This window comes from Neophocaena asiaeorientalis, unplaced genomic scaffold (assembly GCF_003031525.2).
Source record: "Neophocaena asiaeorientalis asiaeorientalis breed wild unplaced genomic scaffold, Neophocaena_asiaeorientalis_V1.1 scaffold461, whole genome shotgun sequence".
Taxonomy (NCBI): Eukaryota; Metazoa; Chordata; class Mammalia; order Artiodactyla; family Phocoenidae; genus Neophocaena; species Neophocaena asiaeorientalis.
In genome coordinates, this window is record NW_020173230.1 from 234,252 (window position 1) to 251,414 (window position 17,163).

The 17,163-nt window shown below is 42.7% G+C and overlaps 1 protein-coding gene across 1 annotated transcript in view; it reads left to right on the forward strand.

Annotated features, from left to right (window-relative positions):
* The window catches only part of KDELR2 (KDEL endoplasmic reticulum protein retention receptor 2), a 16,692-nt gene extending 394 nt beyond the window's left edge, over nucleotides 1–16,298 (forward strand). The window contains exons 2-5 of the mRNA XM_024745315.1: nucleotides 8,329–8,429; nucleotides 11,648–11,806; nucleotides 12,892–13,144; nucleotides 14,249–16,298. Of these exons, the coding sequence (XP_024601083.1) occupies nucleotides 8,329–8,429; nucleotides 11,648–11,806; nucleotides 12,892–13,144; nucleotides 14,249–14,283 (548 nt within the window). The 3' untranslated portion in view covers nucleotides 14,284–16,298. The remainder of the gene's footprint in view (nucleotides 1–8,328; nucleotides 8,430–11,647; nucleotides 11,807–12,891; nucleotides 13,145–14,248) is intronic.
* Nucleotides 16,299–17,163: the final 865 nt, after the last annotated feature.

Here is a 17,163-nt window from a genome sequence, read left to right on the forward strand (position 1 = left end):
CTGGACAGCGCGGGGCCTTGTTCTCTCTGAAAAGTTTGGATGGGGGGGCGGGGGTCCGGCAGGCACGGCCTCCGCCCGCGGCTTTAGTGGGCGCTTCTCCGAGCGCCTGTTCTGGGGGTCCCGAGGTGCGGAGAGCCCGCGAATCAATGGGACGCGCGGGAGGAGGATGGGCAGGACGGTGGCGGCTCGGCCTGACGTGGCAGACTACCCAGCCCGGTAGGTGGGGCTGGTGTGGGGAGAGGTCACCCTGCTCCCTACCCTGTTCCTTCGAGGACTGGCCGTTACGTTAGGGTGTCCGGGCAGGCCTGTCCTTGGAGTCCTGCTCTAACACGCCAGCTCTCGGGTCCAGGATCACGCCTGCCACGGGAGGGGGTATGGGGAGGTCTCTAAGCGAATTTCTTGGGGCAGTTAATGCTGCTTTGAGGGACGATCTAGTTTGTCAAACTCCGAGTGCCTTCATCTAATAAAGGGTTCTCTTCAACCTGCGGCGCGGCGCCGGGTACCGCCGAGGTCTCGTGTGGTCTCCTGTAATTCCTCACTCCACGTCACCAGTGAGTTGGCGGCTCGCTCCTCTGGAGTACACATTTCATGCTCACACTGCTGAGAGGCAGTGAGACAAATCTTTACCGGCTAGTAGTTGCGGGGTTTTGCATTTCATTAACCCTAAAAGCTTAAGAATGGCGAATTTTAAATGATTTCTTAAAATTACAGCGTCTTCCTTAAGCATATTTTTGATGCCATGGCCTTAGTATAATAACGTTTGATGAATGAAAGAGCTTAATTTTTGCAGAGACAGTAAAAGATGGGGTCCCAAAGGACCTGGGTGGCAGAGATTCCATTTACCCGACTGATTTCTAAATATTTTCACCTGTCAAGGAACACCACATCTTTGGCGAACATAGCTGAAATCCAGGAAGTAAGCAAAACCAAAAAAGACCTTTGAGCAATCAAAGTGGATATTACAAAGTCCATGTACTGAAGCTGGTGTGTTTGGCTTGGAGGTGATCTCTCAACTTATGTATAGTTCTGACAGGTTCAGTTGTATGATTTCCAAAGACAGCGAAGTAATTTCAGCGATTGTGATAGCTGACATTTAAGTGCTTGCTGTGTATTAGGTAGTGAGCTAAGTACCTTATGTGGCTTATCCCATGTCGTCCTTGAAATACCCTTATGAGGTGAGTGCTGTTGCCCCCATTCCGTGGACCAGGGAACTGAGGCTCAGGGAGGTGAGAAAATTAGTGCCAGGGTTGGAACACAGGTGATCAGTAACTCACAATTAAGGATTTGAATAAATATCTATTTGGCCTGAATAATTTTGTTTTAAATTACTCAAAATTACTCAGGTGAGTAGTTTAGGACATTTTCTGTTGCACTCAGGAAATGTTATTTTTTATCCCTGCTTTATTGAGCTGTAATTGACATGTAACATTATATTAGTTATAGGTGTACAACATAGAAATTTGATATGTGTATTGTGAAATGATTACCAGAGTAAGTTTAGTTAAGACCCATCACCACACATAGCTACATTTTTTTCTTGCCATGAGAACTTTGAAGATCTACTCTCTTAGCATCTTTCAAACATACGATACAGTGATGCTAACTACAGTTAACCACTGTATGTTACATCCTCAGGATTTACCTTTTGACTACCTTCACCCATTTTGCCCATCCCCCCACCAGAAAATGTTACTGTTAATCTTTATTTTTGCTCCAAAATCTTTGTATGAATCTCTTTATCCTTCATATGTTCCTCAGAACCCCCTTCTCTGTCAAGTCATTAAATGTTGAAGCACGCGGTCTCCTAAATGTGTATCTAAACTAAGATGTTGGGGAGAAGTTAGTGCAATGCTGAATATAGAATTCTTAAGGGAACCTTGAGTAATAGGAGAAAGTAAGGAGGTTTACTATTTTGTTTGTTTTAAAATATTCATTTAGAACATTTTTAAATGTTCTCATTTGGGAGATTTAGGAGCATTTAGGAAAATATAAAATACTTCAGCCAAAATAATAAGGAAGGTAAATAGGTGAGTTAAGTTTGTGTGCGTTTGCCCAGCATCATTTTAGTTCTTATATGTGAGATTTCCTGGCCTTGTAAAAATCAAAATCACCAAGATCGTTTATTCAGAATTAAAGTCTGAATTTGACTAACTGCCTTGTTTTTTCCATCCTAATTTAAAGTTGTTTAGAGACTTTTGAAAGAGTAAGAATTTGATACGAGGTTCTCAACTAAAATAGGAGACGTGTACATTCAGGTTGTGTTTCTCACTTTGAAAATACTGGTATTGGGGTTCATTTTAGGATTTTGGCATTTGTTTTGAACACAGCTGCAGCTGCTACTTCCCTGGTGGCACAGTGGTTAAGAATCCGCCTGCCAATGCAGGGGACACAGGTTCGAGCCCTGGTCTGGGAAGATCCCACATGCTGCAGAGCAACTAAGCCCTTACACCACAACTGTTGAGCCTGTGCTGTAGAGCCTGCGTGCCACAACTACTGAGCCCGCTTGCTATAACTACTGAAGCCCACGCACCTAGAGCCTGTGCTCCGCAACAAGAGAAGACACTGCAGTGAGAAGCCTGCGCACCGCAACGAAGAGTAGCCCCCGCTTGCTGCAACTAGAGAAAGCCCGTGTGCAGCAACGAAGACCCAACACAGCCATAAATAAATAAACAAACAAACAAATAAATAAAAACAAACATAGCTGCAGCTATAGAACCACGGGGCTTTTTCTCCTTAGGGTAAGGGATGAGACAGGTGAGTGAGGAAGATTCTGTTTTCTTGAACAACTGCCTTAAAGGACCTATTTTAAAGTGAGGGCAGGGGAGTTGATCTTGGTTTAGTTTGAACTGGCATTCTCCGGTGTCTGCCGTTGTCATGACAGAGGGGTAGCCGAATGAAGTGTGAGTTCCTCATCTTCCTGAACTATGACTGCAGCTGGATCCACAGTATGCTCAAGTTGTCACTTTATTGTCTTCAACACTGACCTGGGTACTGTTGGGAGAACAAGCCTTGGTTTGTATGTGAAGGATTTCCTATCTACATTTTCCTGTAGGCTCATAGTTATTATCAGTACTGTATCTATTGTGCTTAAAGTACTAGTGGAGTTCTGAGCTCCAAGGCTCCCAGCCATCCTCCCCGAGTCCTCCCCTTCCCTCCTCCACCTATTGCTTAGATTGTTGTTAGCTGTTGTCATGTAAGTTGCAGACTTTTCATTCTCCTGAAGATGACTGTAATGTACAGTGTCCCTGCATTGCTTGTAATTGGACAGTTTTTATATGTGTGTGTGTGTATGTATGTATATATATTTACCTTTATATTTTGAACTTATTAGGAGATAGTTTTTTTGCAATGAATGTATCTAATTTACAAAAAGCAGCCATTTTCTTGGCTCTTAAATGTGTTGAAGTTTTAGGTTTTAATATATTTCATCTTAAATTGTCTTAAGTAGTACGCAGTGTCTGGTATTTTGATTGATTGATTGACTTTTGTAGTTGCTCTTCCAGATGTAGGGAGTTTTTTCCCTCTTTTTGTTTTTTTTTTTTTGTTTATTGAAGTGTGGTTGCTTTACGGTGTTTTAGTTTCAGGTGTACAGCAAAGTGATTTATATACATATATATATGTGTGTGTGTGTATGTGTATACATCTATATTCTTTTTAAGAATCTTTTCCCTTATAGATTATTATAAGATATTGAGTATAGTTCCCTGTGCTATACAGTATGTCCTTGTTGTGACAGTTTATATTTTTGAAGCACATGGAAAAGACCTCCTCTTTTATTGTCACTGAGTACTTCAGGAAGCTTTTGCCTCACATTCCCAGCTCCCTCTTGGTAGCAGCTGTCACCTTTGTTCTTTTGAGTGCCAGTCTTGTGAGTAATCATTGCTCTCACTTACTGACCACCCACCATGTGCAAGGAGGCACTGGGGGCACAGTCCAGAGCAGCAGCTTGTTGCTGTCAAAGTTTCTGCTCTCAAGAAAGCTGCAACTTAGTTGAAATAATAAGACATGTATAAGAAGATAAAAACACAGGGTATCAAACCATATAGGCAGTAAATCCTATGGATGTGAAGTGGCAAGACCCTAGGGAAGGCTCCCTTAATTTCCCAACAAGGAGGGTATAAGACCTCCATGAGGAAAAGTATGAAACTTTGCTCATGGACATAGCAGGTGACCTTGAATATATGTTCATACCAATGTCCTGGATAGGACCAAGCAGGCTGGTGAGGAAGCAAGATGATTTGTCTCTCCAAATTAACTTACTAAGTCAGAATATCATCAAAGTTAAAAGATAATAAACTGAGAGAAATAATCTGCAATATATCTAAGTGACAAAAGGTTAATATCCATAATAAAATACTCCTACAAATTAAAAAAAACAATCTGATAGATAAATGGGCAATGTTGGCAGTTCACAGAAGAATAACAGAAGGCCAGTTAAACATGGAAGAATGCCTTGCCTCACTAGTAGTTAGGAGCTTGGATATTAAAATAGCAGTGCATGCCATCATTTGCTGCTGGGTGGGAAAATGTCAGAGGTTAACAAGATCTAATGTAGGCAAGGGTGCGAAGTAAGGCGTATTCTCATCTGGTGTTAAGGAATATGTAAATTGGCACAGCCTATGTAGAGGAAATTTGACAATATTTCAAAACAAAGTGTTTATTTTATCCCAGCATTTCTAGGGAGTTTGAACTACAGAAATTGTCATATATGTGAACAAACTATATATAGGTATAAAGATGTTTGTTGTACATAAATAAATACAAAACACTGTTTATAGATACAAAGATGTTGTTATAAGAACAAAAATTGTACACAACCCTAATGTCCATTAGTGGAAGGGTCACACATGTCGGTACCTGCACGCTACGGAGCACTATGCAGCCATTAAGAAGAATGAGCCGGAAGTATTAACAGGAGAAGGTATATCTGAAACACTGAGTTAACAGAGCAAATTGTAAAGCAAGAGATGGTATGGCCCCATTTTAAGGGGCAAACGTGTGGGCCCACATATAAATACACATATAGAAAGCGGCTTTAACAAAAAGCCTGGAACATTGCACTTAAAATGGAGGTGGGAGGGGTGTTAAAAAGGTCCTTTTGATTTTTATTCCATGTATGTTAGTCCAGTTGTTATTTTTAATAAAATAGCATGGATTTCTCTGAGAACAAGAAAAGATGGCAAAGCAATACATAGTAATAGCTGTCATTTATTGAGAGTTTGCAGCATGGCAGGTATAGTCAAAAACACGTTTTCCAGTAGTCCCACAGTTTGGCATAATTTGTCCCCATTTGACAGCTGCAGAAAGTGAGGTTTAGGGGGGCCAAGAATGTAATGGGCCCTGACTTACCTGGTGCATTCAAGGGCTGAGCTTGAACCCAAACCTTCTGGCTCCAAAGCCTCTGTTTCCCCAAGTCCCAAGAGCTGTGTTATGAGTCAGGTGCTCTGTTGGGCTGCTGGTTCCAGGGTAAGTTAATGGCCTTTAGGAGAGCTTCTGGATCCTTTGAGACAGTGGGTCAGAGCATGGTGCCTGGGACCCTTGTTGAATGCTGCCATGCAGATTATCCTGGTAGTCTGACCTACAGTGCTTGGTTGCATCTCAGCTGTTGCCAGGACAAAAATAATTCATTGAACGCTTTTCTTTTTGGTTGAGGGCTTTGTTCTATAAATACAATGGGAATATGAGAAGTGCAGCTTTTAACCAGCTTAATTTAAAGTAACATACAGTGGAGTATTTAGTTGTAGGCTTTTATTAAACTTGGCCCAGTGGGAAAAGACAGGAATGGTGTTAAGTTTAATGACTGGTTTCCACTTTACAAGCTATACTCCTTACTCTGGGTATTTGGTGCATTTGGTATGGGGATGTGGCTGTTACAGAAACATTTAGAGTGAGTGTTCTTGAGAGCTCGTTACCGGTAGCGTTCGCATGCTTCGGTCTCGACACGGAAACTGACCGTGGGAGCCCCTCTGGCTTATAGCAAGTATTCCCCCTGGAAGGAGATTCCTGCCCCTGCCTGATCTGTCTTCAGCTGGGATCCCTGCCTTCCCGGGAAGACAGAACAGTTTTTCTGTTTTAAAGGGAAAAGCTGCTACCTGCTAATCAGGATCCCAGGCCAGGAAGAATAGGGTAAAACTGTGTAAGCACACTCAGGTTTCCAGCATGGCGGTTCCTGCGTGGATTCTGCACCACGGGACGAGCTGCAGGCCACTCGCTGCCTGTCCCCTGCTCCTCTGCCCCACCCTCTGGCTGGCAGTAAATTAGGGCAGAGCCCAGAGCATGTCGCCTATTTACAGTCGTAGAGACGCAGTATGACTTAGAAACTCTTTGGAAGTGTTACCCCAAAATACCATAAAATGAGAGCTTACCCCCATGACATGAAAATAAAATGAATTGCATTTTCTTTTTTCCATTTGCTCATTCATTCAGCAAGTATTTTCTGGGCCCTGCTGTGTGTCAGGCCCAGTGCTCAGCACAGAGAGCACGAAGTGGAATAAGGCATGACTCCGGCCTTCGGAGATCTCTGTGTCTGGTGGGGGTTTGGGGGAGAGGGAGACAGGCAACCAGGTAATCACAGTGTATTTATAAGCACTGTAACAGGAGCTAGGGCAGCAGCTGGCATGAAGTAGTTCCCAGTATATACTTGCTGAAGGAATAAACAGCAATGAGGGAGGGTGTCTTCAAAGACGACTTCCCAGAGGAAGTGATGTGAATTGGGTCCCAAAGGGGAGTGGTAAAAGCAATATGATAGTCCCTGATGTTTAGTATAGGAATGCTGAAAATGAGGACATTAGAATAAACCCTTTACAACAAAATTTGCCCATGTGTATTCCATAATTTTTTATTTAAAATATTGGAAAGAACCGTATAGAAAATGAACTGGAAATTTCTCACTCAAGGCTTCAACAATCACCAAACGTGAACTGCATGCTCCCTGTCCTTTTTCCCCCATCTTGTCTTCTCTCTCCCATCTTCTCTATGTCAATGGCAGCCTCATTGTTTCTCCTTTGGAACACTGATCTTTGATAAGAAAAAGAAGTTCCTATTACTGGAGAAAAGACTAGAAGGGGCAGGCTGACTATCTGTATCTCCACCTTTGGCGCTTGAAATTGGTTACTACTGATGGATCCAGAGGGATAGAGTCAACTTTTTCTTCGGTTTCTATTTAGGTATTTTTGTGAATAGGTTGGAACTGCAATTATGCATGTGTAGAAAGTAACATTTTTAGATCCAGGCTTTTCGCTTCAACAGGCTTTAAAATTGTTTTGTAAAGTAGTGTTGTTTGTAAAATATCATTTAAAACAATGTGATTTTCACATTCTGGAAGAATATTGCTAATGATTTGGCTGCAGTGACATTTCTGCTAAATACAAACTTGCTTAAATGTCTGATGGTGTGAAGTTTGCAATGTAGGTGAGGTTGGGCCGGTTCTGACACCTAGTAAGGCTCAGTTTCCTTAATGAATTCGCTCTTTCTCCAACCTCTGAAACCCACAGTTCACAGTCTGTTGTCACACAAATATTTGGCCAAATCCAGATGTCGGGTACACTCCACCTGATCTACTAGATGTCCCCGGCTGTGTCTCCATGTGCCACAACAGTGCTCTGGAGGGAGAAACAGTTTCAAAATGTGAAAACAATAGAAGACTGCTCTTTGGGAGACTAGCAGGTTCCCACCCTCTTGTTGCCATAGCATCCAGGAGCATTTTTATGTGAGTCTGAGATTGGTTGTGTGATTCATCTAAGAGAACTTTTTTTTAAAGTTTTTAACCTGTCCCAAGTAAATGCTGCCCTCACAAAAGAAGTCATCTTGGGAGGCCAATCCAGGAGGATTACTGCTCAAACTCTGCCCTGAAACACTGTCCCCCACAGGGTTCCTTAATCCAGGTAGATTCCAGCTCAATCCTCGAAAGATTTGTCACCACGAGACATTGTTTTAAAATGGAAAGATGCTAAAGGTAACAGACAAGTTACAACACTAAGTAACAGCAGGGTTTTTGAAATAAATTTCCTCCTGCTTAGACATATTTGAGAAGTTTAATGTTCGTTTGAGCAGTGCACATCCTGGTATATTGGAGCTGGCATAATTAAGTCACTTTCTATGGTCACCCATCATAGTAAGACAGAAAAGTTGTTAGAACCTTCCCAAACGGTTATGTTCAAGAATGTTAAGGGAAAGAAAACCTGAAACTGCTGTCATTTATTTAGAGTCATCCCGACCACCAGCCTTGACCCCTGGTGTCCCACTTTCCTGTGTTTCCTGCACGGTGTTGTCTACAAAAATCATAAAGCTCTTGGAGGCATTTCTAATGCTTTCCTTTTGTTTCTTTAGGTATTTCTGGGAAAAGCCAGCTTCTCTTTGCACTGGTCTTCACAACTCGTTACCTGGATCTTTTTACTTCATTTATTTCATTATATAATACGTCTATGAAGGTATGGTGTGGCATCCAGTGGAATGTATTTTATCCGTAATTCACAGACCTGTGGAAACTGTTAAATTAATGTCACCTGTGCACTTAATTAAACATCTTCAAGAATAATGTCTAAATATGCTGTTCTTGATGTAGGCACTTTTAGACCACCTAGTACATCTAACTAGGAGTAGTTACCATTAAGCATAATTTTTTCCTACATCAAAGCAGTATCTATTTAATGAAAGTGCTTCACACTTAGAGATTTCTTAGTCTTAAGTTCCTCAACTATGATAAAGTTCTAAAGCTCTTGAAAACCTTATAAGAAAGAGGGGTGACTATCATGTTTTCAAGCAGTGGGAAATTACAGACTCCCTGGGAAACCCAGCAAGTTGGTTCAGAACGAGAAGCGAAAGCTGGGGCTCCTCGCCGCACAGCCTTGTCCTGCTGCTCTGGGAGGGCCGGGGTGTGCCATCTGGGTGTCACTTTTGCTGTGCTGAAGCAATAGCTGCACCATAATTTACTTAATATGGATTTTAAACCTTTTAACTTGTCCTAAGTATCAGTATCCATGACACCTTTGGTGTCATATATCCCCGCATGAAAACAAATGTATAGCTCTCAAAATACAAAATGTTTGTATACCACCTAGCCTCTTGTGTGCCACTGGTGGTACGCGCTCCACGCTTACGGCAGCCTCAGTTCTCTCCCACAGGCACTGACCTCACACTTGGTGAGCACCGCCAGGGCGCAGTGAGGGTGGGGCAGACAGCAAGCAGCACTCCGTCTGACAGCGGAGAGCAGACTGTCATAGCAGCACTAAATGGATGACTGCAGTGTGTGACTGGTGCCATGAAGGAAAGGATGGGGCTCTCAGCATGTGTAAAGGATGTCTGATTTCATTCATTCACTCATTCTTCAAATGCTTAACCGCACCTGCGTGCTGGGCACTATGGTAGGCACTTGGTTATTGGTACCCAGGGAAGCAATGTTTAAAGCCATGGGTATGGTATTTAAAGCAACTCCCCCCAACACTTTGTGTTCAAAAGCATTTTTGTAAGCACAGGTCAAAGTAGACAAAGCAATATTTGAGCCTGTGGTCTTTACTAAGAAGCAAATTTGAGCTACCTGTAATCATTCCATTCTTTATTACTAAGTGATGGGAGCGTCATTATCAGGAAATAATTAGCTCCCTTAAAAATGGCTAGGTCCGGGAATTGCCGGCAGTCCAGTGGCTAGGACTCTGCGCTTTCACCGCCAAACTGCCAGGGGCCCGGGTTCGATCCCTGCTAGGGGACTAAGGTCCCACAAGCTGCACGGCGCTGCCCAAAACAGAAAGCCTCGGTCTTTGCTTGCTGTGCAGGCAAGTTACAACTGTAGATACTGGAAGTGTATGAGTGAGAGTCCCCTTACCCCCAGGATGCCTAGCTTTCAGAGGAATCCTTACTTGCTTAATTGTTGCTTCCAAACATAATGTCTTGAAAATCAGGGCAGTGAGAGCCAAGTTTTACGTGCTCATAGCTTTTTACTTTAAATGCCAAGCACTGGTGAGAGGAGAAAAGCAGCTGCTTTTCCCAGTGGCTGCTAAGCCTTTATGGGCGCAGTCTGGGCTGGCTGCAGGAGTGGGGCTGGGGAGGGACCCCCGGCCACCGTGTGCCTTCACAGGATGTTCGGGGGCGGGGGGGCTCTGTACATAGATGTGTGTGTATTTTGTTTATACATGTGGATTATATGTTATTTTATTCATATACATACGTGCATATATTTTCATGTGGAGAGAACTCTAACAGTATAAGATATTGACCTTCCTTGATTTTGCGTTGGGGAGGGGAGTGTGTGTGTTACTTCTTGGTGTATGGGTATCATCAACAATTTTAAATAACTTCATGATAAGATGCCAGGGACAGTTTAGGTCTTTGTTTTGTTTTGTTTTTAAGCGTATGTGGACTGGATGCTTGCTCTTATTTTTCTCTGAAGTTGTTTTGCCCAAATGTTTTCCTAATCAGGTTTCACAAGTTGCCTTTCCTGGAGAGAAGTGGCACCAGGCCACGCGGCTGACATCCTGGTTGTCTATGTTTATAGGCTGGAATTGCCGTTTGCTTCTTGAGCCTAAAATTCTGCAGTCTGAAAATTGGTGTAATTTCAGAATATCAGACTTTTCCTTGGGTTCAGATGAATATATAGTGTTTTACCTTTTGAATGTGAAAGACGAACATGTAGGCAGCAGTGTTTTACAAATTACCACTTAGTTTGGTTTTGCTTTTGTTATGTTACCAGGCAAAATTTCATAGCAGCAATATATAAGTTAAAACCATCATTGCAAAGTTTAACATGAGTTACATTGTTTATCTTATCTTTAGATAAAGCACTAGCTCAGAAATATCTTCATGCTGTAAGGAAGTGCCTTGGTTTTGAACTGCATTGAACTTCCCGTTCACTTTTTTTCTAAAGCTACTATCTAATAGTTTAAAATGAGATTAAAAATACATTCTTTGAAAAAAAAAAAAAATACATTCTTTGCAGTCTCTTATATAAAGTTAAACTTTAACACTTAACATATGATCCAGCAATCCCACTTGTAGGTATTTACCCAAAAGAAATGAAAACTTACGTTCACACAAAAGCCTGTACACAAATGTTCACAGCAGCTCTACCCACCATCTCCCAAGCTGGGAACAACCCACCTGTCCTTTAACTGCTGGGTGGATGAACAGCTGTGGCACCCAGACATGGGCTGTTGCTTTGAAATATGGGGGGACCAGTTCTTGATACACATGACAACACAGCTGGATCTCAAATCGTCATGCTAACTGAAAGAAGATGATCTTAAAGTTGACATATGGTTATGATTCTATTTATGGAATGGAATTCTAGAAAAGGCAAAAACTGCAAGGACCAAGAACTCATCAGTGATTGCCAGAGGTTAGGCTGGGAGAAAGGCTTGACTCTGCAGGGGCAGCATGAGGGAATTTGGGGTGGCGGAGGTGTTAGGACTGGTCTGTGTCTTGATTGTGGTGGTGGTTATATGACTTATAGAACTGTATATCCCAAAAAAGTATATATTTTAAATTAAAAAAAATATATATATATATACACACGTGTGTGTGTGTGTGTGTGTGTGTGTGTGTGTGTGTGTGTGTGTGTGTGTGTGTGTGTGTATACATATGGATGATGTAGACAGCCAAGAGAGTGTGAGCAATTTTAAGATATTGATGACCCAGTATTTTTTTTTCTTTGTAGCTTATCTACATTGCCTGCTCCTATGCCACAGTGTACCTGATCTACATGAAATTTAAGGCAACCTACGATGGAAATCATGATACTTTCCGAGTGGAGTTTCTGGTGGTCCCTGTGGGAGGCCTCTCGTTTCTAGTCAATCATGACTTCTCTCCTCTTGAGGTTAGTTAAGAGGCTATTTAGTAATCCTGTCTGGTTCCCTAGGGAAATAGACCTGTTTGCAGGTAATGGGGTTCTGTTTTGGTTTGGTTTTTGGGGGGGCGGGGCAGTGGGTTGGCAGACATACATGGTTTGGTGTAAATAAATCGTGGGCAGGAATTAAGCACCCAGGTTAGACACCTCTTTGGGTGTCTCTGACTCTCCTTTAGAATATAAACTTGGCTTCTGTGATTCCAAGCACAGTGCACTGCCTGTCCGAGTGTCTGAAGCACACGGTCTTCTCCCCGCTCCTGCTCTTCGTGCGCGGGCTTCGCTCATTGGTGCCGTCTGCGAATCACCTAAGTAGCGTTGCTTCAGTCCTCGTCTTCAGGAAGCGCAGTTAGCGTGGTGCCCCAGCACTCCTATGCGCTCCGCCCACCCCTGAGCGTCCTGGGCTTGATTCAGTTACCGCACTGACGGTGGTCATCTGATGGTGCAGGGAGCGCCTGGGTTTTGAAACACTTCGGGGACTACTCACAAGTCCTCCTTTCGTCATCGTGAATGAAGTGTTGTGTTGGGCAGAGAGTTCGCATGATTACAGCTCTGACTTCCTACCCCTTTGATTTAACCATGCTAAAAGAGCCTGAAGGATAAGAAAAATAGTGAGCCGATTTAAATAGCCTGGAAGGGAGACCCAGTTGGTGAGGAAAAACAGCAGTGAGGGAGTGGAAGGACCCCAGTCATCAGTCTTGTCAACCCTGGCAGAAAGCAGAAATTAGGGACCCTAGATTCGGAGTGGGATAAGCTGACGCAGGAGAAGCAGCATATATGTAGAGTCCCAGAAAATTGAAGAATGCAACGCTGGAGAGACAAGGGGATGAAAGTCCAAGAGGTAGAGCTGTGCAGGTTGTCCAGCCTGTCACTGGGAGCGTCCGTGCCTTTTATCTCTGCCTGAAGTGTCTGTGATTTATTAAATTGCAAAGCTACTCTGGCCTGGGCTCTGATGCCAGATTCCCCAGTCTATGCTACTTCACAGTAAAGCAAGAGTGTTTCCTGTGAACTCATGGCGGGCACTGGATGCTGACCAAAGCATGCTGTTTCTCTTACAGATTTTGTGGACCTTCTCCATTTATCTTGAGTCAGTGGCTATCCTGCCACAGCTCTTCATGATCAGCAAGACCGGGGAGGCCGAGACCATCACCACCCACTACCTGTTCTTCCTGGGCCTCTACCGTGCTTTGTATCTTGTCAACTGGATCTGGCGCTTCTACTTTGAGGGCTTCTTTGACCTCATCGCTGTGGTGGCCGGCGTTGTCCAGACCATCCTATACTGCGACTTCTTCTACTTGTACATTACAAAAGGTACGTTGGGCTGCGTCCTGCCAGCTTTGTTGTACGGCCGTGTGTTCTTCTAGGGGCTCTCCTTGCCTCGCATGCTCCTAATCTGACACTTGCTCAGAAAGCAGAACTGGCTTCAGAGGAACGTTTTAATGACTGTCCAGTTAAATTCTCGGTCAGGGTTGTCAGGCTTTCTTTTTTTTCTTTTTCTGTAACTTTATTGTTTTCTACAATGACACGTTTTCATTGTAAAATCAGTCAGAACTAATAATTCTGAAAACAATCACCCAGAATCCTACCACTCAGAGATAATCATTGTTAATGCTTCAGGAAATGTAATCATTTAATGATACATGATTTCAACTAAACATGTTATTCTATAATCTGCTCTTTTTCCCAGACATCTACATAATTTTTAATAGCGATAGAGTATTATGTGGATTACCATAATTTACTTACTTAGCCCCCTGTTCATGGGTGTTTGGGCTTAAAAATCCAGTGCTTATATCAGCATCCTTGTATGTGTATATTTTTGCATTTGTATGAATAGAGGATGTGTGAACGTCACGAAAATCTGATGAAAGCCGTGGTCCTTGCTGAGAAAAAAATGCACAGTTAGACATATTCACACAAATATATGTGTAGAGTTTTAGGGAATTCAGGAGCTTCTGAAACCCAACCACAGAATCCTGGCTCTGCAATAAAATTCCTAATGGTGGAATTGCTGGGTATAAGGGCATATGTGTCTTATCTCCTTTTTTAACATCCAAAATATCATAACAGTTATATTTCAGTACATGTTAATTAGGGAAGAAAGTCATGATAAAAAAAAGCTGCGGTGAATTTAGTGACAATTTCAATTGAATTACTATTTTTAAATTCAATTGCTGTGGCATCCAGATACATGATGAAAATTCCGGTCTGTGTGTGCACGACACTTCCATAGTTCAGAGGGCTTTGTTTATTGACACCAAAATCAGACGCCTGTTGGTTGCCAGAAGCTTATTTCCTTGTACCTTACTATGTAGTATCTTGTATGACAGACTTCTGGGAATGGGAAGGAGGAAACTGTAAGCTTGTCAGGGTCAGTAACCTTTTGTTTTTTTCTCCCTCTCTTGAAAATTCTAGTACTCAAGGGAAAGAAGCTCAGTCTGCCAGCGTAAGTGCCAAAGACCATGACCAGCATCTGTCCTTCAGGGTGCTCGGACAGAATTCTTACCACAGCAAAGGCACAAGATGCTTCATATGGAAAATCAGAAACTTAACTCTTTTGTTGCAGATAGTCATCTATGGCTCTGTAAGAACCCAGAGAGAAAGAACCAGAAGGTTTCTGTTCAGTGCATCTTGCCTTATCTTTTTTTATTACTATGTACAAAGATTTTTTTACACAAAGAAACTTAATGCTGTATTAATAAAGTCAGTGTGTAGCTTCAATTGGGATAGTTGCAAAAGTGAAGATTTCGTGAGGAATAAGTGCAAACTTTTTTTAAAATTCTTTGAAATTGTTGATTCTTTGTGTCTGCAATGAAATCATACTCCTTGACAATTGGTAGATCATATATTCCTCCATCTATCAAACTTGCATTCCACTATATTTATTTTTTTGCCAAGAGATAAGTTATCTTTGTTTGAAATCTGAGACACCGTGTCCAGTTTGGTACATCTGTTCAAATCACTTCCCACCTGATGTGGAAATCCTTCCTTGGACGTCACAACACTACATTTAAGGCTGGTAAGGGTGACTTGCAAGTCTTACGGTTTTCATTACCAAAATTTTAAGATTCTGAATGTCGATGGAGTCTCATTTAGGAGTCACCAAAGGTGCCTGCCCTCCTCCCCTGCTAAGAAGTGTCAGTTTGAGACCGTCCCAAGGCTGTTAGAGCTTGGGCAGGGGCTGTGGGCTGCCTGCTGTCTGAGCGTGAGGTGCAGGAAGCATTTGTGATTATTTTGGATCTAGGACTCCTCTGAGAAATGGAACACAAGTAGTTACCTATCACTTTAATTTATAGTTACAAAAGATTACTACAACCATGTCTATGCTCAGATTTTTCATATCACTTTTGGAGAGCAAAGTGATTCACCTTTTTTTTAACTGGCAGCACCAATTGCCATTCCTTTTACTTTTTCTGTTTTTTGTTTTGTTTTTACTGAGCTCTTGCGTGACTTATCTTGTGTTACCATCCTAAATAAACATTTTACTAAACAGAGAAGAAACTGTCTTTTTTCTGAATTAGGCTTTTGGAACATCCTATGTCAGGATGGGTTTTTATGTTTTTCGATTGGCAACAAAAGCTCTACATAGGGCTGCAAACATTTGTTCTCCACTTAATAATCTAAAACCCTCTGTATTTTTTAGAAACTTTGGAATTTTCCTCCTGATTTTGCCATTGTCTTGGTTTGCTGTGTTTTTTTGATTTATGCAAAAGCAGTTGACTTTGTTTTTCTGTGATGCACCATAAATGTTAACGTGTTGAATACTAACAGTGCTTACTACAAGAAGGATGTAGTCTTCTTGCTTGCTGCATTAAAATATCTTGTGGAGGAAGGGAGCTGGATGGGTTTTACTTTTATCTAGTGTGTCTCGTAATATCTTTCCAAATAAGCAGTGTAACTGCATAGTTTAACCTCCTGTCTTTCTCTCTCTCATTCCCACCTCCCGACCCCCCGCATGTCTTTGCTTTTGTGTATCAGAGTATCTTTCTTTCTGGCATCCTAGTTTTGTTTCTGTTTTCATCCTCCTTGGAAGATTCTAATAGTGTGGAGGAAGGGTAGGAAATCGTGTCCTAAGTGGAGCAGACTCCTTGCTGCCCAAGCTGGGGATGGGTGGGGGTCTCACACTTGTTTTTGTGCATGTAAATCAAACACAGGCTGGGATCATTCGTTGGAGAGCACAATGCATAGAGTGAGGATCTGGGACTTCCGCACGCCACTTGATTCATGAAGTGTCAGTGCCTCCTTCAGTCATTCTGCCCCAGTAACTGTAAAGCTGGCTAAGATGCTGCCACCATCTTGTGGCCCACCAGGATGACATCTTAACAGGTGCCTTAGGGGAGCACAGGACTGGGCAGCATCCTTGCACACGCTGGAAACAAAGGCATTGTCTGATGCACCTCACGAAGCACTGTTTCAGAATTACTCTCACTTCCTGAATAAAGGTTATCAGGTAATTCATACTTTTGATAGAGCTGTTTTATTTGTGTGAATTTTTTTTAATGTAAACATACAGAGAAATAAAGCAAAGTTAACAAATTTGCCCACTAAGTAACTCTGAAAAGCTGCTGGCTGTTGGCAGCTTACAGACACCAATCCGTTCCCTGTCCAGTTCAATCACAGGCATCCTAGTTTCCCAGGGAGTTCCCTGGTGGTCCAGTGGTTAGGACTCGGTGCCTCACTTGTGGTGGGTTCAATCCCTGGTTGGGGAACCAAGATCCTGAAAGCTGCTCAGCATGGCCAAAGAAAAGAAGAGGAGGAAGGGTTCCCGCTTTTTATAGTCGGGTCAAAGAGAGAAATGGCTGGAGAAAAAAAAGTTGCAGGTGGAAGGCCTTGCTAGGGAAGATCCAGCCCAGCCTTTCCAAAGATACCAATTGGTTGGACAGTTTCCTGGAAAGATCAAGCAAAGATTCCATTTCAGTAGAAATCGTAAGTGGTTTGTGGGAATGCTAGGTAAGGCACAAGCTTTGGGGTCAGACTTGTGTTGAGTCCTGGCTCCCCCACACTCTAGCTCTGACCTTGGATTTAACGTGAGCCTTGTTCCCGCTCAGTTACCAGCAGAGACTCCTGCCACAGGGTTTCTGCGAGGTGTAGATGAGCCCATGTCCTGAAGCTCACAACACAGAGCTTGGGGTACATCAAGTGCTCAGGACCTCAGGGGCCCTCTTTCCCCTCCCCTTCTTTGTGCTTAACTTGGGACAGCTGCCTTGAAAGCCGGCTGGAGCCAGTTCGGCCAGAGTTCCTTTGACCCGTTTGACAACTTTAGTAGTTTTGCCCTTGCTAGAGAGCTTGCATCTTCAGAAAGTGACTCCCAGGTACCTTGTAAAACCTGC